This window comes from Triturus cristatus, chromosome 10 (assembly GCF_964204655.1).
Source record: "Triturus cristatus chromosome 10, aTriCri1.1, whole genome shotgun sequence".
NCBI lineage: Eukaryota > Metazoa > Chordata > Amphibia > Caudata > Salamandridae > Triturus > Triturus cristatus.
Window position 1 is genome coordinate 952,911,138 of NC_140593.1, and position 21,492 is coordinate 952,932,629.

Consider the following 21,492-nt stretch of genomic DNA (forward strand, 5'->3'; position numbering starts at 1 on the left):
TTATCTTTCCCTTGGAGAAATCTCCTTCGCTAAACACCCTCCACTGTCTGTGGTGTTCCATTCCCATTCCCAACCTAGCAAGAAACTTTCTTCTATCTTTCTCAGGAGTAAATCTCAATCTGTTTCCAAGTTGAGAATGGGTGTTGCCAAACTTCTAATTGTTTCTCTGCGCTTAGACACTTACTTCCCCATCCCTGGAGAGGAATTATTTCTAATGTTAAATTATTGTCGGCCAGTATTGAGTGTGGCTACCAAGAGCAAATCCAGATTTTGTAGGCACATGCCACTCAAAAGCAACCACTTGCACAACTTTCATGTCATAATGGCTTTTTAAAAACATTTCTATAGTAAGCATTTTTAACCAGTTTTACAATGTGTATAGCAATATGTCGCCGCTGTGGAGTCCGTACATAGCAAGGCAAACATAGAAAACACGGTGTCCATACTGAAGTCAAACAAACAAAGACGTCAGAGACCCAGTGGCGGCTTGCAGAGTACGGGGTGGTGCGGTGGGGGGAAGAGGATAGAGTGACAAAAAACACACCATAACAAAAAAACACACCTCTTCACGACCGCCGCTCCCCTCCATTGTTGCTTTTCTTCCTGGAGAGCCCCGGAAGGAGGAAGCACACTGGCTCCCCTAAGCCAATCACAATGATTGGTCTGAGTGCCATGGTTTGGCGTTCAGACGAAGACAGGGAGCCTGTGCATGTTCCCCACCAGGCTGTGCATTAGAGCCTGGTGGGGAATATGTAAAGTGCGCTTGACTGTTTGACCGACACAAGATGACCGGCCAAACCGTCATGCGCACTTAGAGAGTGCCACCACTCCTCCTCCCGTTACACCAGCCCGACCCCCAACCCACCCTGCAGCAAAAAAAATAAAATGATAACGATGTTATTATTTTCTTTTTCTTTTTTTCACAGCTCTGAGAGTAGTGGGGTGACGCTCCTCCGCCCTAGCGGAGGAGCCGCCTCTGTGGAGACCTGAAACGTTCCTTTCTTCACCCATTTTCATTTTTAGTGCTATGTCCTCATCGTAGAACAGTCTCTCTCGCACGACCTATTAGTGCCTCATCCCAGCTATTGGTCAGTCATATCTTATCCGATTCTCACTTTCCCTAGCCCACCACCTGTCTTTGATATGGAGGCTGTCCGTTATAACCCATTCTGTCACTGCGTGACGTCCGTGGCCAGACTTAACATTCTTTCACGCAACAAAAAACAGCAGGACAACTTGCTGTGCTGCACTGCGTGAAAGGGCTGAAATGTTCCATATCTATCAGAACATAGCGCATTCATGTTGTCTGCCTGCGTTGGCGCACTATCTGCAGCCTAGCACCAATGCAGGCACCCCTGTGTCATGGAGCAAGGGGGCCTGTGATACAGGCATTTTCATCTTTCTATGTGTTTTACAGAACACTTAGAAAGAGGAAACAACGACGAGAAATAATGATATGTTTCCTTGTTGCACCTCTGTGGGAAGGTGTACAATTCTGATGCATTCCTAGATCTCCTGGTGTTGGTAAATCTGGTAATTTTTTAGAATACATGAGTGGATGCGCTGGAATACCCATTCTCCAACAATGTAAAACCTAAACCACACAGAGTAACGCAAGACAGCGACTTGCGGTGCCTTGTGTCACTCCGGATTTACCAAGCCATGCAAGGTGACCTTGTGTGGCTTGGTAAATCTCATTCTAGGTTTTGTGCATGGCGCAAGGGCAATGCAAAACCTTAATACATCCTGGGCCAATGAATGTCAGTCTGTACCTCTCACAAATGTTAGGGCTGTGCAAATGACTTTCTGAATCAAGATTTTTATTATTTGAAAATGTTCAAATATGACATATGTGAAACCATTAGATGAGATACAGCCCAGCAGAGTTACTGAGATATATTGTACTCCCTAATCTGCGCGAGCCAGTGTGCAAAATTTGGAAATGAAACTTTGAATAGCCAGACAAGAGTGAACAGCAATGATTGTGTCACCTCCCTATAAATATTGCCTCAATCGCACCCAGATTGTGCACGAAAGAGTGATTAAGCTGGATTCTTATCTATCTTGCAATCATCCAGAATCCTCTCTGGTCGCCAGGATCTTTCTATATGCTGAATAGTGTAAAGGGGAGAAAATCACTTTGCTCAGCACAGAGCTGGTTCTAAGACGCTCCTTCTAGCTTCTCATCTCATCCTCAACTGCTCAACCCACGGGGCACTGTCCCTAATTCAAAATCCCAAAATCGTAGAACACGCCCTCTGTCACACCTCTTCAGCCAGGTCTTCCTCCTGTAGTTTTCCACTGAAACTTGTACTTCATCCAAAGACGGTTAACTTGACCTTGGGTCTCAGGCACCTTCTCAGCTGAAAGTATCATCCCTACATTCCAGTATACTCCCATGTTGGCTCCTCTTACCATCCTAACTCCTAAAACAAAGGGCTAGTCTCCCTAACAAGCTAGGTGTCCATGCACCTGCAACAAAAATATGCGAACGAGAAACTTTCCACTTTCTGAGATCTTCTGACTCTCTCAAACCCCAGAGCCTTTTCAAGGGAAACAAGTTTCGGCCTACAATTTTCAGCTAACATAAGAACGAATAGGCCTTTCCCTTAAACGTATATGCGATCAGGCCTTTACATTTTTTAAACACATTTCTAACCCACATTATAAAGCATAGATTTTATTGCACTTCATACATGAATAAGTAAAACTACACGTGCAGACTTTAATATGATGCACATTTAAATCTAATGCATCACATTATACGTGAACTAATCCATTCTGGGCGGATTTGGCGTCCCGAATTTACAACTATATTACCTAGTGGCGCAATGCTCCTATTCACATGCATGGTTTCACCCAGACGACAGGATTTCCTTCCTCACACCCGAACCAGACTTTGCGCTTCCGGAGGGCCTCCAGGCTCTAATCCCTAAAGGGATCGCACGAGACCCCATCGACATTCAACCAGTCTCCACCACCTGCTGGGCCTGGGGCAAGTTGCAGCGGCTATTACGCTGCCCTCTGCTTTACTCCTCCGCACTTCCTCTCCCCAACCCTCGCTGGCTCCCGATAACTGGCGAAACGCTCCTTAAACATACCCTGAGTAAATACAACATTGCCACATTGGGTGACCTATTCCCCGAGGGTCACATATTCTCCCTGGCCGACGCTGACCGATTCCCTGACCTGACATTCATGGACGCCTTCGTCTTTCGTCGTCTGCAGTCTGCCCTTCGGGAGGTTTTGGTGGGATACCCGATTGAACCCGATTCCTTCCCCCCCCCCCATCCCTGGTTATTACCAGCGACAGCGGCACGCGCCTGATCTCTAAAATGTACCGCTGTTGTGCGCTGGCCGTCCCCATCCCTACTGACAAAGCGCGAATGGCTTGGGAGGAGGATATTGGATACGCCATGTCGGATGAGATGTGGTTATATTGCTGCACTTCTTCGGGCTCTGTCTCCATGAATAGCAGGCACAAACTCCTACACTACAAATTCCTGCGCCGTATTTATTTCACCCCGATGAAGCTACATCGACTGGACCCCACTAAACCCCACTCATGCGTGAAATGCGCCGCGCCACATGCAGACTTCCCGCACATGACATGGACCTGCACGCACATCCACGCTTACTGGGTCGAGGTACATCACACACTTAGCCTTATGCTGGGCACGCCCCTCGCCCCTGACCCGGCGGTTGCACTCCTTGGATACACGAAAAAGATTGTGCGTCCACATAGGAGGTTTGCCTCCCTGGCCCTGCTATTGGCCAAACGGGAGATAGCGCTACACTGGGGCACACGGGCCAAACCCTCCGTGTCTGCCTGGCTACGCATCTTAGCCCATTGCAACACGAACTGTGACACCTACATTCAGGACATCTCATCCACCTCCACGCCGCGAGACATCTGGGGCCCATACAGGACATATCTTGCTTCTATCAACGCGCCAGCGGGGGGCGTCGCGGGCAGTGATCCCGACCCAGCCGGTATCGGCTAATCATCTACTCTACCTCCTCCCACCCACGACGCCTGCCTGTGTTACCACGCTAACTCTCCCTCCCTCCGGAACTAAATTTTGTCTCCCCCACAGGCAAGGTACTGGCGCTCTTTCATCGACCCACGCCTGGGCCTCACCCCCTCCTCTCCTTGCCCTGGAGGCACTATTGCAGACGCCACATGATACATTTGGTTCTGCTCGACGCTACACATGGCACTGATCCGGACTGTGTTCGCTGTACTTACGATTCACTTGTATGTTCTTTCTTTATGCGTTACTGCCGCACTGTGTACATATATGGAGTTGATTTATGCCCGGCCACTGCTCTGTCAACACTTGCTTCATGTGGGGCGAGAAGCGCTACCCTAAGTAGTTTCGAGATGGTGTCATATGCGACTGTGTTGTGTTATGATGTGTATTGTTGGAAATTCCAAAAATAAAGTTTAAAAAAAAACAAAAAAAAAACGAATCCATTCTGCATTTTCTAACATACATTTTCGACTAAACATTACATTGAACTTCATAAATGACTTGATTACATTCCTAGTCACACCACTATATGCTGCTTTTAGCACTACATTTCTAGGCCACACGTTAATAAAATCCCACTAAATATATGGGTGCGGTCTACCAATGATTATGATGCACCCCTACAAATTTCAGAATAACATGGCGCTCTATCAAAAGTATGAGATTTGCCAACATATGTTAAGCCTGCAAACATAAACCATACTCCGAAGGAGTAGACAGTATAACTTATGTTCAGTCCAAGTTTTGATATTGTGCTTGATACCATCAATTTGCACTTTTGGCAGATAAGAGAACTGAAGAACAGGAGATGCATTCATCTTCTCAGTCACAGAGTTCATTCAAGTCGTGAAGGCAGAGTAAAAATTCAGTTCTCCCTTTCAACGACCAGTTAGCTAGCCACTAGACAACGCCTTTTCAAATTCAGACTGCTTCCAAATGTTTTTTCTAACATAGCAAAGGAAGAAATCTGATAGAGACTTCTAGCTGCAGATTTCTTACCTTAGAATTTTCCCAAGGTGTCAGACTGGATCCAGAAATCTTTCAGTACCCCTGCAAACTAGTAGCTGGCATTGTTCAGCTCTATGTCAGTGTTGACTGTGCCAGAAGTAATGTTTGGCCAGAAGTGACATGCACCCAGAAGTGACATGCAAGGTGCATATATAGGTGCCACCATAGCCTGCTGACATCAGTTCCTTTCTTTCCGTGCCAGTAAGCGAGGATCAGGAGAGAGCTACCTCTGGTCTTTTTTGACTGACCTTTTTCTCAACTTTTGATAAGACCTTTTGAGATTCCATTTCCTGGTGTGCGAGGGATGTCTCCCAATGAGCTCGCCAGCATCAAACCATATGGTGTCTCTCACAGGCCAAAGTTTTTGACAGACCCACATTTGGTGTGTCTTTGGTGTCTGAAGCTGGACTATGACTCAAACGCATGTGAGGATTGCCACGCCATGAACCTGGAGGTTCTGAGGGAATGGTCCTTCAAAATCCTTGTTGCCTGACATCAGAGAATGCCCTTGGAGTGCTTGTGGAGATGCTCCAGATGGTCCTCGTCTTGAACCCAATCGTTGGGTCAGTCCAAAAAGAAGTCAAACCAGTCTTTGACTTCTCTGTGCCAGTCCAAATTCTCGAACCTGGCACTGGAGCGTCAGCACTCCAGGCCCCTCTCTGCAGAGGAGCCTGTGCCGGGGTCAGCTCCGCACCTCGCAGAGCCTCCCATAGCCAAAAGGACCCTGCCCAACTCAAGGAATTTTATGAAGATCTGCACCTCATATTTTGGCGGCCTGACCCATCTGGAGCACCTTCAGCCCCATGGGTACAGAAATGACCACCCCACTGGTTCTCTGGCGCTGGGTTCACCCTCTGAACAAGTCTGGCCCCTTGGATCCAATGCTGGATATGGAGCAGAGCCACTTGTGACTGTTCCCAGCATCTGCTCCAGTGCTGCCAGTTGTAGTCAGCGCCTTTTTTGTTTGACCGGTCTGGAAATGGTGATGATTGGGAGGGGTCAGAGGACCCTTATGGTTACCAGCATACCCTAGACGACACAGAGGACAACTGGTATGAAGTTCTGGAAGAGGCCAGTGATTTGGACACCTCATCAGACACTGACCTGGACTCTCCTCCCCTTACCATAGCTGCGGAGGAGGATGCCTCTTTTGCAGTGGTAGTGCTGAGGGCGGATGAGGTCCTGGACCTTGTGCTGCCCTCAGTGGCCGTCAAGACAAATGTCTTGATGGAGGTGAATCAGCTGGAAGTTGCCCCCTCTAAACCCTTGCTCCCATTTAACAATACGGATGTCATATTTGGGGACTGATCCAAGCCCTTCACAGGGTCTCCTGTGCACAGGACAGTTGCCCGCCGCTATCGCACTGCTTGAATGGACCCCAGTTTCCTCACCCAGCACCCCCACCTCGGAGAGCTTGGTGGTCCAAGCCTCTACTTCCAGGATCAACCCTGACGAGCTCATCATCGGTGGCCCTGAGACACAATGCCTGGCTCAGAACCACTGATTTCTCAGGTGATGTCCAGGCCTTGTTCACGGAAATGCCCTTTGATGGGTCTCTCCTTTTTGGTGAAAGGGTGGACTCTGCGCTGGAGCGCCTCAAGGATAGCATAGCTGTAGCCAGGTCTTTGGGTCTATTCATTGCCCCTCACCAACCCCAGTGTACCCTTCACCCCTCTCGTGGCAACAGAAGGGGCTTCCAACAATGCTCATTCCCTCCCAGCCACCAAGTCTGACATGCTTCCCAGCCTTTTTGTGGCTGAGGATGATGTTCCCTTAGACAAATTGGGACAACTAGCCAGAGGTCAGGCCGATTCACCACTTCCTGGCAGCCACAGCCTCCAAACCCGTTAAGTTTGCTCTTATACCACCATGGACACTCAGTAAAGGGCAGGATACACCATCACCTACACCACTTACAGTCAATAACATCCGACAGATGATTTTGCAGATCATTCAAAGGGGCTACTCGATCCCCTTTCCGGACACCCCTACACCCATGCCACCCACCTACAACCAGCTGATGGAGTACCATCTCTTTTTGCTCCATCAGGAAGGTTGAGCTCTCTAGGCCAAGGGAGCCATCAAGAGGGTGCCGGCATCAGAAGAAGGTCATGTTTTCTATTCCCACCACATTCTGTTGCCCAAGAAGGTCGGAGGAATTTGTGATTAGCTCAAGTACTATCTGTTGTGGACCCTGTAAACTGGATTGTAGCGTTGGACTTGCAGGACGCATACTCCCACATTCCTGTCCTACCTGCCCACAGACGTTACCTGCGGTTCACGGTTGGCCAAGAGCACTTTCAGTTTGCGGTGTTCCTTTTGGCCTTTCAGGAATTCACCAAGGAAATGGCAGTGATTGCAGCACATCTGCGAAGGTCAGGGGTTCCACTCTTTCCCTAACCTTGAAGATTGGCTGTTGAACGCCAGGAAGTCGTCTCCTACCTCCAGACTACAGCAGACCTCCTGCATTCACTGAGGTTCACTATAAATGTGCCAAAGTCATAACTGACTCCCTCTCAGATGCTCCCTTTCATCGAGGCTGTCCTGGACACAGTGCAAGTTCGAGCCTATCCTTCTGAGCAGTGGGTCCAGGATATTCAGGCTGTGATACTGATGTTTCTGCATCTATCCTGGATTTCGGTGAGGCTGGTGGGCCTCTTTGCCACCTGCCTCTTTCTTGTAACACATGCCCGTTGGCATATGAGGGCTCTGCTGTAGGTCCTGACATTCCAGTGGGCACGGCATCAGGGAATTTTTCTCTGTTATGGTTCGGATATCCGCGAGAACTGCAAAAGACCTGGAGTGGTGGCTGCCAAACTGCGATTGGGTCAGCTGCAGACCCCTCTCCCTTCCTCACCCAGAACTGACTGTAGTGACAGATGCATCACTCCTGGGTTGGGGCGGCCATCCAGGAGAGGTAGAGACCAATGACTCCAGAGTCCGGGCTTCACATCAACCTGTTGGAGTTCTGGGCGATCCTGTTGCCAATGATCAAAGGTAGGCTCATTTTGCTATTCGCGGACAATACCACTGCCTTATGGTACTGCACCAAACAGGGCGGAGTGAGGTCATGGATCCTTTGCTAAGAGGCCCTGCTTTTTTGGACATGGCTGAAATGTCAGGGCATTTCCCTGGTGTTTCATCACTTGGGCTCTCAGAACACCTGGGTGGACTAACTCAGCCATTGAGACCCAGCAGATCACGAACAGCATCTCTATCTTGAGGTGGCTTAAGGTCTCTTTCAAGAGTGAGGAGATCCTTGGTTATAACTGTTCGCCACCACCGAGAATGTGCACTGTCAGCCGTTTTGCACTCTGGAGATTCCAATGTGCCTCTCGACTCTTGTATGTATTTCTGCCAATACCACTCCTGCCCAAAGCTCACAAGAAGATCATGAAAGACCAGGCCCAAGTCAATCCTGTGGTTCCAGATTGGGCACAAAGAGTCTGGTATTCTGACCAATTGAGCATGAGCATCTGTCCTTCGGTCAGGCTGCCTATTAGGGAGGATCATCTGTCGCAGCAACAGGGGAGGGTTCTGCACCTGATCCTGCACAGCCTCTGCCTTCTTGCTTGGAGATTGAGCGGTGACAGTTGACAGCTTTCGACCTTCCTTCTGAAGAATGCAATGTTATTCTGGTGGCCACACGTCCCTTTACTAAGATGCTATACGTCTGCCACTAACAGATTTGTGGTATGGGGTGCATCCAAGATCATTGACCCTCTCTCTGCACCCCTTTCCTGACTTTTACTATTTGTTCTGTCTTTGGCCTCTAGGCACAATTAAGGGCAATTTATCAGCCATTTTGTCTCCGTTTGCAGTTGTTGGACCAACCTTCTTTGTTAAAGCCACCTGTTTTTACTAGGTCCTCAAAGGTTTCCAACATGTGTTTACTCCCAGATCATTTATCATGCCCCAATTGGATTTAAATCTGGTCCTACCTTTCCCCTGTGCGCACCTTTTGAGCCACTGCACAACTGTTTGTTAACTCTCAAGACGGCTTTCTTAGTGGCCATTACATTAGCCAGAAGGGTCAGTGAACTGCAGGCACTCTCTGTGCTCCCTGTTCATACCACCTTTTACCCAGACAATCTGGTTCTCTAGACTTGTGCCTCCTTTCTGAGAGAGATCGTACTACCCTTTCATGTAGGCCAGACCACCACCTTGCCTGCCTTCTTTGCTCTGCTCAATCCTCCTAAGGAAGAGGAGAGACTGCACTATCTGGACCCAAAAAGCGTTGTCATTCTAAATTGATTGAACTAAAGAATTCCAGGTGGATGATCAACTCTTTATAGGTTATGTTAGCGTTAAGAAAGGGAAGGCAGTGCATAAACAGACCATCTCATGATGGGCATTGCTCTGCATAAAGGTCTGCTATGCATTGGCCAGAAAACAACCCCATGAGGGTTTGTGGGTTCTCTCAACCGGAGCCAAGCCTGCGTCCACTGCATTAGCTTGCTTAGACATCTGTCAGGCAGCAACATGGGCGTCACTACATGTGTTCACCAAACTCTCCTGTCTTGACAGTCAGGTCTGTCGTGATAGGCCTTTTGCCTGTTAGGTCCTGCAGGACTTCTTGGTCTAATCTGTTCGCAGAACCCACGTCCAGGGAGCTATTTCTTGGGTATTTACTATAAGATAGAGAATCTGCATTTAAGAAGTTTCCATTAGATTAACAAGTTGCTTACCTTTGGGAGCGCCTTATCTGATAGAGACTCTATCTAGCTGCTGACTCCTTAACAACCCTCCCATCCGCCCGGCTCTGAACTTATTATAGTGTGAGGGTCACCCCTCTAAGGACCATAGAAATTCACACCCGTTTTAAGTGTCACTCGTTGCTCTGTGCTCCTGAGACACAAGGAAAGTCGTGAAAAGAAACTGAGGCCAGCGCGCTGGGGTGGTGCCTATATAGGCGCCACACATGTCATTTTTGTCATGTACAACACCAGCGATGCTGAACAGTGCCATCTACTGGCGCCCAGGGGTACTGCTCAAGAAATTTCTAGATCCAATCTGGCTCCTGGGGAAAAGTTTAGGGTAAGGAATCTGCGGCCAGAAAGTGGCTCTACCAGTTAAGGCATTTTCGAAGGTAAGTAACTTGTTCTTTCAGTTTACATCCTACAGAAATAGTTGAATATGTTCTTAAACATTTTTTTCATTCTGCAGAGCCTGAAGTGGTGTTTTTAAACCAGGGAAAGGTGCAGAAGGAGGTGAAGGCCATTCTGACTGAAACTGCTACACTCAGCTGTGAGGTGTCACAAGCCAAGAGTGAGGTGAAGTGGTACAAGGATGGTAAACTGATCACTGCAAGCAAGAAGATAAGGGTAGAAAGTGAAGGCAAATCCCGCCGGCTGGTGGTGGAGCAGCTGGAAAAAAAAGATGCTGGGGAATACACCTGTGAGGCCTCTGGGCAGAAACTGCATTACAAGATCATGGTTACTGGTGAGTGAAAATGTATTTTTAAAATCTGATACCATGTCAATTATTAAGTTACAAATCAAAATATATAAGCATCGGTTTTGGAAATCTTTGGTTCCAGCTCTAGAAGTAGCAGATGAAGTGCTGTAGAAGTAGATTAAATAAATACTGTAACTGCCCTTTCACAGTAAAAATGATGAAAGAATATGCCCACTAGTAGGAGCCTGCTGTAAAGGTAAGCAAAATGTTTAGAGAATTCCATGGATTTTCTCAGTAACACAGTTAAGTCAAGTGGGAAAGCCAGGTTTACTATTCAGGTGTCCTGGTTAACAGAATGAACAGGTAGATCGCGGATAACGCGGTGCAAATTGTGTGCTGACTTTTTGCAACCTTCCGGTAATTTTGTATTGCAACCTAAGTAGTATTAGATTCATCGTAAAATTCCCATTCGCCGGCGGTCACAGAATGATGATCTGCGTAAATAATAGGAATTAGAATGTCACAATTTGCAACCTCCTGTGGTTAGGTACTAACACAAGGGTGTAGTGGACTGCAGAATACAGCAGGCTACTGTCCCTGCTTTTACATTTACAAACAACATTTTAAATATTTGGGAAGACAAATGGGTATGCAGGCAGTGATCCTTTGAACGTCTACCTACTCCCTTCGAAGCCACCCGACACGAATCCCTAAGGTCGAGCTGTCCAACAACGATAGCTTTCAATTTGCGCCACTAACCATCTACTTTGAAGTGTTAGTAATTTTTTTAATTGTGTGGGACCGCAATTGTTGTCACAAACCATTGATACATACCATTGTGAATCGAAATTAGGAGGCCCCGTGTTTCAAAAAGGGTTTGGGGTTAGTATGTGGCCATATACCATTGTGTGGCCAGAAACCATTGTGTGGTTACAACCTTGTGATTCTGCCAGTCTTAGTTTTTGACTGCAGTTTGGTTTCGTACATCTTCTCCAGTTCAAACTCAATGATCATTCAGTCACTTGTCTCTGCTTAGCCCAGCTAACAGGAAAAATATTTTATGTTTTCAGGACACAGAATTTCTAGCAGGAGCAAGAGGACAATATCTTCTCCCATGTTTCCCTATTTTATTTAACATTTCACACCTACTGCCTATTTGTTCCTTTGCAGGACACATTTTCCAGGTTTATTAGTAATGTCAATTACTGTTTTGTACAAAATTACTTTTGCCCCAATTATATCCAACATTTTAAATTCCATAGGTTTAACCCCTAAATGATATTGTTTTAATTTTGAAATATTCATTTCCAATTTTTACGCGACTCATTTTGCCCAGTCTTTTTCTAAAAACCTTCATACATCATCTCAGAAGAGCTGCAGTTATAACACAAAGATTTTTTCATTTTTATTTAAATGTTATCTCCCTTCAATTTCATTAGAAATCTAAATTACGTTATTCAGCTTTTTTTTCTCTACTCATCCTCGGCTCTAGGAAATACATGGCAGTGGATTAGGTTAGAAGATATGAAAACATTAATTTAGATGTCGAAAATCCTTTGAAGGAAATCATTTAGTTTTCTTCTTTTTAAAAACCTTTTGAAGGAATCCCCGCATTTGAGGTCCTGCTGTACCATAATAAGAGGCAATGTTCTTGGAGGTTGTCAAATTACATTATTCGTGGAATATTGTAGGTTGTCATGATTTTCTTTGCGGTTTAGCAACTGTACCTTCTTGTAAGTGCCGCATCTTCAACTTGATTTCTGAATTTTATGTAGTCCGGCTCATTACATTGAATAAAAAAAAACAGAGCCACAGCATAAACTTGTCCTATCTGCGAGCTGTGCTCAGCAAAGAAATACAAGAAAGTAGACTGCACTTTGACAGTCGAGTATGAGAGTGAGTTACATTCCATGTGTTCCCTCTTTTTCTTTTGGCACTATTTCAGGCAGATTGAAAGAAATTGGAGTATGAGTTGAGGCGTGAGAAATGGGGGTATGAGTTGGTGGGGGGGGGGGGTAAGTACCCATTTCAGGTAATAACCACAATCCTTGGTTTTTTGTTGAAAAATCGTTTTTATTAGCATTTGATTGTAAAATACAGTACACATATATCAGCTATCACAGGAATTAAACATCATGCCGGTGGCACGTCATGGCAAAAGTTATAGCCACATCCCAGTGTACATCCTATCTGTCAGCTCAGGAGGCTACATCGCAGATGTGGGGAGGCACATGGGTATAAAGCATGTGTCCATGAGAGATGGTCTGTGGTCTGTACTGAAGATCGTGCGTGAGCTCTCAACGCTAGCCCTGTGGGTGACTTGTTGCTATCCTTGCAAATAATGATCAGAACTCTTGAAACTGGGGAATAGAACTAGGGTACACTGTGCCTATGATAGCATCGCAGAATCGGGGCTCGCGGATTAAAACATTCCGGATTGAACTTCTGGTTGCGCGGGGGTAGGGGACCTCAGACCGGGAGTGGTATATGAATCGTATGCCCCAGGCTACTATCTCCGACCCATTAAGTGCCTATTCTATGGAGGGACTGCAGTGGAGAGCCACGGCATGCACGTTCACCGCGGGGGAGCAAGCACTCTGGGACGTTGGCTCCTCCTCCGCCTCCTATTTAAGGGAGTGTAATATGAGGGCCCATGCCATAGATCTGGGGTGATTGCGGGTACCCTTAAGCTCTTCAGAACGTAGCACCTCCTCTTTCACGGCGCTCCATTTGGTGACCGCCCCCGGCCAGGCCGCTATCGGGGTCCCCCTGGCTCCCTCCAGTGCATTGCTATGCAGCATTTAGGTAGAACGAGGGCCAAAGACGCAAACCGCGTTTCTTTTTTCAGTGACTTACGGCACTTGTGTATACCTAGTGCGCAGGCCTCCCATGTGTGAATGTCAGTAAGTCCCGTGACTGTGAGGAGGGTGGCATGGACTGCAGTCCAATAATCATGGAGCGTTGGGCAATCCCAAAACATGTGGAAAAAGATGTGACGGGCATTGGGCATCTGGGGCACGTAAAGGGCATGTCTGGGTAATACTGTTGGAGCTTCATGAGCGTCAAATAGCCACGGTGTAGTTTGTCCAGTTGTATGCTTTTAAAACGATAGTTATGGGACACTTTTTGGGGGAATTCTAATGCCCGCTCCAATTCCCTGTCATGTAGGGGCCTCTGAAACTCAGCTTACCACTTTTCCTGAAGGGGTGTGAGGGTGATTGGTTTGAGAGCCTGCACCGCTTTGTATATCCAAGTGCCAGGTGACGCCCCGGACCCACCTGGAGTAATGTGTGAAGTACCGGGTGTGTGGGGGGCTCAGTGTCTATTGTGTGCCACATTTTACGACAATCTTCTAGCAATTGTTGATGCAGAAGAAATTGCCCCCTGGGAATCTCCATATCTGCTGCCAGTTCCCCGAATGTCTTCAGTTGTCCATTCGAATAGAGAGCGCCTACCTCTGTGACCTTGTGTGCTGTCCAATCACGGAGCATCCGCTCAGTGTAATATGCCCGGACTCTCGGGAACTCCACCAGCTACAGGACGGGCGAATACATGGGCGTGTCGCGGTTCAGTCGGTGTATATGCGTCAGACAGACTCGCGCCACCGTCATCTGGAGGGGCCGGTCTCTTAACGGCTCTAACCCAGGTAGGAACATGCAAAGTATGGTTGGGGTTGGAGTGAGCCGAGTAGTTGTGGCTGTTTCCCCCGCCACGCGGCCCTTCGTCAATCTCGAAACCCACTGAAGCTGGGCTGCCAAGAAATAGGCCTCAAAGGAGGGGGTGCCCACTCCCCCCTAAGTCAGGGGCAACTGGAGCTTAGCGAGGGCAATTTTCCTACGACCCGAGCCCCAAATAAGAGTGCCAGGAGGGTGTCCAGTTCACGGAAGAGGGAACGCGGAGGGACCACCGGAAGGTTAGTAAAATAGTAGGGCAATCGCGGAACCAATATCATTTTGGCCACTGCGATTTTGCCAATGACAGCCAGGGGGAGATCTTCCTAAAAGTGCACAGAAGACCTGATACCAGCCATTACCCTGCGATAGTTCCCTTCATATAGGTCTTGTGGTGTGTGGTATAAGCGAACACCCAAGTACCGTACCGCATAACCACAACTTGAGATCAGCACCCTTGTAGCTATGGCACAGAGCAGGGAGGCTCAACTTAGAGACAATGTGTAAAGTATTTATGCAGTACTAAAACAGTAATAAAGTAGAAATGCAAAACAATAAATATCCCAAAACGATTAGAGTAATAGAGGAAATTCTAATAACCAAAATTACTCCACAATAACAAATATCCAACAAGGGGAATGGGGATTTGAATTTCTAATATTTTAAGTGTAAATAGCATCAATAAGCACAAAGTGCCAATGATAGTAAGTGGTTGCGATAGAACAGGACCTAGGCCCAATTTCAAGCTGACTGCGATGGAGCAACAATATTAGGCCTGGAGGCAGGATTGCTGGGTCACTGCTGTGGGTGGCACAATGAATGCTGCAGTACACCAGGGACATTTAACTTGCAGGCCCTGGGTACACTCAGTACCTTATACTAGGGACTTCTAAGTAAGTTAAATATGCCAATCAGGTGTGTACCAATTTCAGCCTGTTAAAAAGGGGAACACAAGGGCATTAATACTGGTTAGAAAAAGTAAAGTATGCAGAGTTCTAAGACCAACAAAAATAGGAATCTGCACATAAAGCCATCTGTCTAAGCATGACCAAATTCAGATGAAGGAAAATGTAGCTTACATCCCTTTATTTTTTTTTTTTTAAATAAAATCTAAGTATAGCATAGAATATTTTTTACTACAAGTAATTGTGGCTTGTAAGAGACGTGAAGCACAGTTAACACCACCTTTAATGATTACTGTTTAACTAAGGAATATTTCCAAATTACTTTGCACAGAAATTGGGCAGTGTGTTCATAAACAATATTTTATTCTGCAGAGCCTGAAGTTATCTTCACAAACCAGGATAAAGTGCAGAAAGAGGTGAAGGCCATCCTTAGTGAGAGTGCCACCATGAGCTGTGAGGTGTATCAAGCCAAGACTGAGGTTAAATGGTACAAGGACGGGAAACTCATCACTGCCAGCAAGAGAGTTAAGGTGGAGTCTGAAGGCAAATCCCGAAGGCTGGTGCTGGAACAGGTGGAGAAGAAAGATGCTGGAGAATACACATGTGAAGCTGATGGGCAGAAACTCACATTCAAGATACAAGTTACTGGTCAGTCAAACAGCTTTTTGAGATGTTTCAAAATATGATCATTTATGTAGCAGGGTGATGCATTTGAAGAAGACTGTTCCTTCAATAATTCCAAAATACTTTGGAAGTATCTCCCCTGCATATATTGGTTCCAGGAGTTCACTCTATTCTAGCAATTGTTCTAACTAAAGTTAGTTACGTTATGCATTGTTTTGACAGCCAGCTTCTTCACTAGGGTGACAACTGGGTGAGAAATAAAACCCCATAGAAGAATTCAATAAATAGGAATACAATTTAGTTAGGAGGGTGAAACCTAATCACTAAAGCTCAGTTAAGAGGGAGAGAAGTTATGAAATGTTAGAAATAAGGCAAAAATCACCCATAGAAAACAATGACAGCCATAAAACTCAATGTTAGTATAAGGTGAGTGAGTGATCGGGTCCAAGGTGACTTTTCAGGCTTACAAAAGTTGAGCAATAGCAGGAAAATCTTAGTGGTTCATCACAGTCATCAGTTTTATCTTCGAACTTGGAGCCCAATTAAGAATAGGGTAAGTGAGCCACCGCCCATTATATTTAGAGATTTCTGCCAGCCTGGTAGAGATCTCTCTGCCTTTAGAGAGGCCCACACCACTGCGCCTCCTCTGAAGGCATTAAAGGTTTGCTGACCGGCCGCAATGTTTCATGCAGCTACTCAGCAAATCTTTTTGTTACCCAAACAAACCCCTAGAGCGGAAGTTAATTTTTGTAATACAAAATACTATTGACCTTGAAATTCTTGAAGTTTTCTCCCATAGAGGGAGGATATTTTTGGTTTTTCTGTTCGGGACCCCCAGACTTTCCCTGGCTGCCCTGAATAGAGAAATGTACATCAAACCGTCTGCTATGAATTTGGCGGATAGTTGAATGTACTGACATGCATGACCGCAACTTCGTCTGGCCATCGGTGTAAATTTTCCATCGGGGATCTCTGGTGGAAACCTGACCCTAGTTTAAATAGAGTGGGCGAACTGTCAGTTTTGGCGGACAGGGTACTTTGCTACATTTGTAATGCAGTACCCTGTCTGTTTGCCAAACATTTGAAATGGACATCAAAATTCTCCAAAGGGGAAAAGAAAGATGCTGTGGCTATGATGGCCTCCACGAGACCAGTTACATCACATTTGTGGTCCCTCTGGAGCGTTCAGTTTTGGTGTCAAAGACTCCATGTGGAACAAACTTGAAATTTGTATCTGTCAAAGTAGCTTCAACTTTGTGAAAAAAAATTATACTGTACAATTGGATGTAGTCACTTTGCAAGGTTGGATACCTGGATTTCACTGAAATTAGCTCAGTGTGGACTAAGCCAGGAAATCATTCTCACCAAGTTATGTCTTTGTCAGGTAGCATCCACAACTTGTCCTGATCTTTCATCAGGTGCAGATAGTCCCAAATTTGCAGGAAGCAGAATATCTTACTTGTTAGCACTCACAAGGGTCCCTAATATCCAGGGACAGCACCTAGGGCCAACATCTAGTCACAGCAGCCTGCTGGTTTGCCTTTCAGGAGATCTATTGTCTTTTAGTGCCGAGTGGATTTTAGGAGGCCCAGCTTCTTGATCAATTTGAGAACTTCAGTTGAAGTCAAATCTGGATACAATATATGGACCTTCTTCAGTTGGGCAGGATTACTCTAAAGACTGTCTTCTTGTCTTTTCCAAAATCCAACTGTGTTCTGATTTCCAAGTGGTGGGAGCCTCAAGTTACAGAAGTAAAAAAAGTAGTTGGTAGATGTTTCTAGACCTATATTTATAAAATATAGATTCCCACACTGCGGCGTCCCAAATATTTCAATACTTCGCTGTGGTCAAAACTATGCCAAAAGGCACTAAATGTAGTGCTTTTCAAGACAGTTGATTGCTATGTCAGGAAACTGAGTTTCTGCCCTTCAGTTTGCCTAGTAAAAAGAGGTATCACTGTCTCTCAATCACTAGAAATCCTTTTGAAACTAGCCCAGGGCCTTCTGAGCCCTCCCGATTGAGATGTATTGGTGGGTCTATTGCAATTTGTACTTCAAAGGCTTTTTCACATAGTGTCTTTTCTTTGGCTTGTGGGCAAAAATTCCAAAAGTCACTAATTGTCTTTGTGATGGCCATTTGTCTCATCTTTCTTCCTTGCTTCCCCAAACCTGGTAAGAGCAGCGTTTGCTTTCTGGCAATGTTATCCTGTTTACTTACAATTTCTTGCCCTGCTAATTGAGAGCTCTTACTAGAGCCACTGTACAGAAGGGCCATGGTACTACAGATTGGCGTCTGGCTGAACAGAAACAGGGCTAATAGTGCTGGGCAGAAGCTAGTATCTAGAGAAATCATTTTGGGTTGTTCTTACTGTACATCTATGTTCACCTGACAATATGATTGTCTCTATTAAGCAAAATAAAGTGAAGATGTATTTTACAGCTTTTCCTACACAAGCAATTGTGTTTTTAAATAAAAGAAAGCAAGCTTTGTCAATGGCAGATTTTACATTAGCATGTGCAGCAAATGGCACTTGTGAATTATGCTACTGCAGAAACATGCAATTCAATTTCCTTTGTATGTTTCACTTCTAAACATTATGGGCCCAGTACGCAAACAGATTGTTGTAGTAGGCAAAGTATTACTACAGTATTACTACTCACATACTTCAAAAAGCAATTCACATACCTACAACCAGAGACCTCTGTCTCCATGTCTCCTACATTTCTGAGCTGGTCTGGCATACCCTTTGCACTTAGGGCAGTAACTGCAACAACAACAAGGTGATGGATGGAATGCCTGAATTAATGTCAATCACTGGCATTCGCTGGGGCCGCAGGCCAATCCATTGTTTTTCACCCACCATGCCATCCCACAATGCCACTTGAACCAAGCTATTCTTGACTGAAGAACCCTAGTAAGGGCCAAACCAGTCTTAAGTTGCTTGTGTTCTGGTTCAGGGAGGATCTGGCCTGGCCTGGCAGTTTGGGCTGTACTGTTCCTATTGCAGCAGGGTCGAGACTGATTTGCATGTGACTAGATCCAAACTGAGGAGGCGTGCAAAGTTAAAATGGAGTGGGATGCATTCCCTAGTAATTACCAGTGGTTGAGATTAATTCAAGCATTTCATCCATCACTTTTGAAACCTGCACATGGCATAGGTTTCTAGCCATACTCCTGGGAATGTAATGTGACATATTTCTTAGGCTCCAGTTACCCTAATAAGTATTGTACATAGTGTACAATTGCTTACTGGGAAATGCAGGTGAGTGCAAAAACTGGTTTGTGAATCAAACCCAACGTGTTAATTTGTGTGGTGCGTAAAGTGTCATTTTTTTACTTGAACCATAAGAAAATAAATATTTTATTCACCAGGATCCTTAGCTTGCCAAGTAATGTAGAAAGCTCTGAATTACTTAAGGGAATATACTGGGACATGTAAAAATGCTTGTTGAATTCATAAATGAGTCAGTGGTGCAAGTATTTGGATATGTAGCTTTGATTCACCAGCTTAGGCGGGGGAAAGAGCAGAGGTCCCATATCCATTAACATGTGACATAATGAACCCAGTCTAATTTTGAATGAATCCCTTTCCCTTGGCATCCTTGAAATATGTGGGTGATAGTTTAAATTTGCAATCCTGATTGCACCCCTATGCCAAGGTTTTATTGCAGTAAACTTGTGTGTGTGTATGTTCAAGTAAAGTGGAAAAAAACATCGGAAGGCATGCAAATAACTGCTATTTACTCTACCTTCTCAATGTCCCTTAAACTATGTACTTCAGAAAATGTGCTCTGCAGTGGGTTTTCTGTAATACCTTCCTGGTTGTGGGCATATATGATCTTGGATTTGTTGTTATACAGTTCCTGTGAATTAAGTAGGACTGTTTAGCTGGACAACATAAGCTTCAGAATATGGGAACTCAGTTCACACATACCATCTGAAAAGGTTGGCCTCCTTACTAGCTAGCTCACAGTGCCCCATGTCCCTAACCTTATCAGGGTACCAGATGATATTTAGCAACCTCACACATGGCCACTTTGTATTCCTCCAAGGAAATTGTGGAAACAGATCTACCCTTTTGTTGTTTTACTTTTGTACGTCCAAGGTAAACACAAGAAAGCTGCGAACTGGCTTTTCAAACATTTATTAAAACAATTGTATTCTTTTATTGAAAGAGTGTGCTGCAATTATTAGACAGAAGAAACAAAGCATTGTAACCAGCATTACAGGGATGGTGAAAAGATAAACAGTTCAACCATTATACCATTGCTTGGTGGTTATACTCCTACCTAATACTACCTATACTATCGAGAGCATAGTGGGAGTACCCTCTGCCACTGAGATAGCCTATACCCTCATACTTGAGTATGATGTCTCAAGAAGCCGGCCTGTGTAGAACAGGCTATTGTCCTTTGCAGGATAGAGGTCAGAGTCAGCAGGACTGCATCTCAGTCACTGTGTCACTTTCCAGGACAATCCCAGCAGAAGTGCCTACGAATAACATGATGATAATGCTTGCTAAGAAATGAACTACATGTTTAATAATTTCTCAGTACATTATCGTGTAAGCGCAAAGCATGTAAAAAGTCACCATTAGAAACCAATGTCAAGCTAAAACGTGAAACAAAAATGGAAACTGAGCGCGAGATCTGTTGTGCCTTACAGCATTGTGAAGCAAGATCTGTGATCGGTGACATATTTATCAATTTGCAAGCCATGATTGAACTTAAGTACATAAATAAAATTGTAAAATGAACCCCCTGTCCTTAAAATATTTGCCTCTCCATTTCAAGCAACACTGCATTCCTGTTTTGCTTTTTCAACACAGAGCCAGCAGGCCAATTTGCAAAGAAAACTGCCAAAAAGGAGACAGTCATTGTGCAGGAGCAGGATGACATCATGCTGTCGACTACAGTCACACCGGAAAAGGCAAATGTTCAGTGGTTTAAGGAAGGCGTTGAAGTGACAGGAGGGAAGAAGTACGAGCTCAGGAGCGAAGGTGGCTCCAGGACCCTTGTGGTGAAAGCAGCCGACTCCAGAGACACTGCTTTGTACTCTTGCAAGATAGGAAGTGACGTGCAAGAATTCCAAGTGCAGGTTAAAGGTAAGGAAGAGCCCACTGATACCACTAATAACTTACACAGTAGCTGCTCACCTGGATACACATGAACAGTGGGGTTAATTTGAATTCCATGGGGCACATCACAATCAAGAGCTTAGTGCCCTGACCGTCTCACGTACAGTGGTGAAAGTGAAAATGCAGAGAAAATGCAGTATTTGAAGCAATCATTGCCAAAGCACGTGGTTTTGTTATTGAAGACCTTCCTGTGTTGAGCACAAATACGTGTTTTCCATTCTATGTCTTTAAAAATATGATTTTGTAAGGCAGCTATGCGAAAAGAACAGTCAATTTTTTAGATGCTGTGTGTTACACGGAAGTGATAAGAACGGGTGTATAAAATACAGTTTAACTTGTAATAATAACTGTGGTTACTCTTATGTCATAGCTCTTTGCCATTTGCAGCTGTGTGAGTAACCTGCCACCTAATAGCTGGAATTAAAATGGTGCTAACAGTTTCTAATTCACAGCGTTGCGAGGTGAGCTTAATGCGCTGGAGAATTGCCATGGAATTTTTACCATAGTATTTTGGGTGCACACTTCGAGGCTCTTGGTGGGGAGGCCTCTTCCATCTTTGCTATCTGCAACTCAGTCAATACTATATCTTCTCAGTACATGAAATGGTCTCATTGCAGAGGACGCCCCATCAGTTCCTTTGGGGAAAGGCAGATTTGTCCCACCACGTAAACATGTTTGAGCTTAAGCAATCGATCTTGAAACATGTCTTACTATTT

The 21,492-nt window shown here is 45.3% G+C and overlaps 1 protein-coding gene across 27 annotated transcripts in view; it reads left to right on the plus strand.

Moving 5' to 3' along the window:
• OBSCN (obscurin, cytoskeletal calmodulin and titin-interacting RhoGEF) overlaps nucleotides 1-21,492 on the plus strand; it is a 1,809,553-nt gene that overhangs the window by 346,472 nt on the left and 1,441,589 nt on the right. For all 27 annotated transcript variants that reach the window (XM_085628811.1, XM_085628818.1, XM_085628815.1 and 24 more), the window contains exons 18-20: nucleotides 10,209-10,484; nucleotides 15,388-15,663; nucleotides 20,468-20,743. In XM_085628811.1, coding sequence (XP_085484937.1) covers nucleotides 10,209-10,484; nucleotides 15,388-15,663; nucleotides 20,468-20,743 — 828 coding nt within the window. The remainder of the gene's footprint in view (nucleotides 1-10,208; nucleotides 10,485-15,387; nucleotides 15,664-20,467; nucleotides 20,744-21,492) is intronic.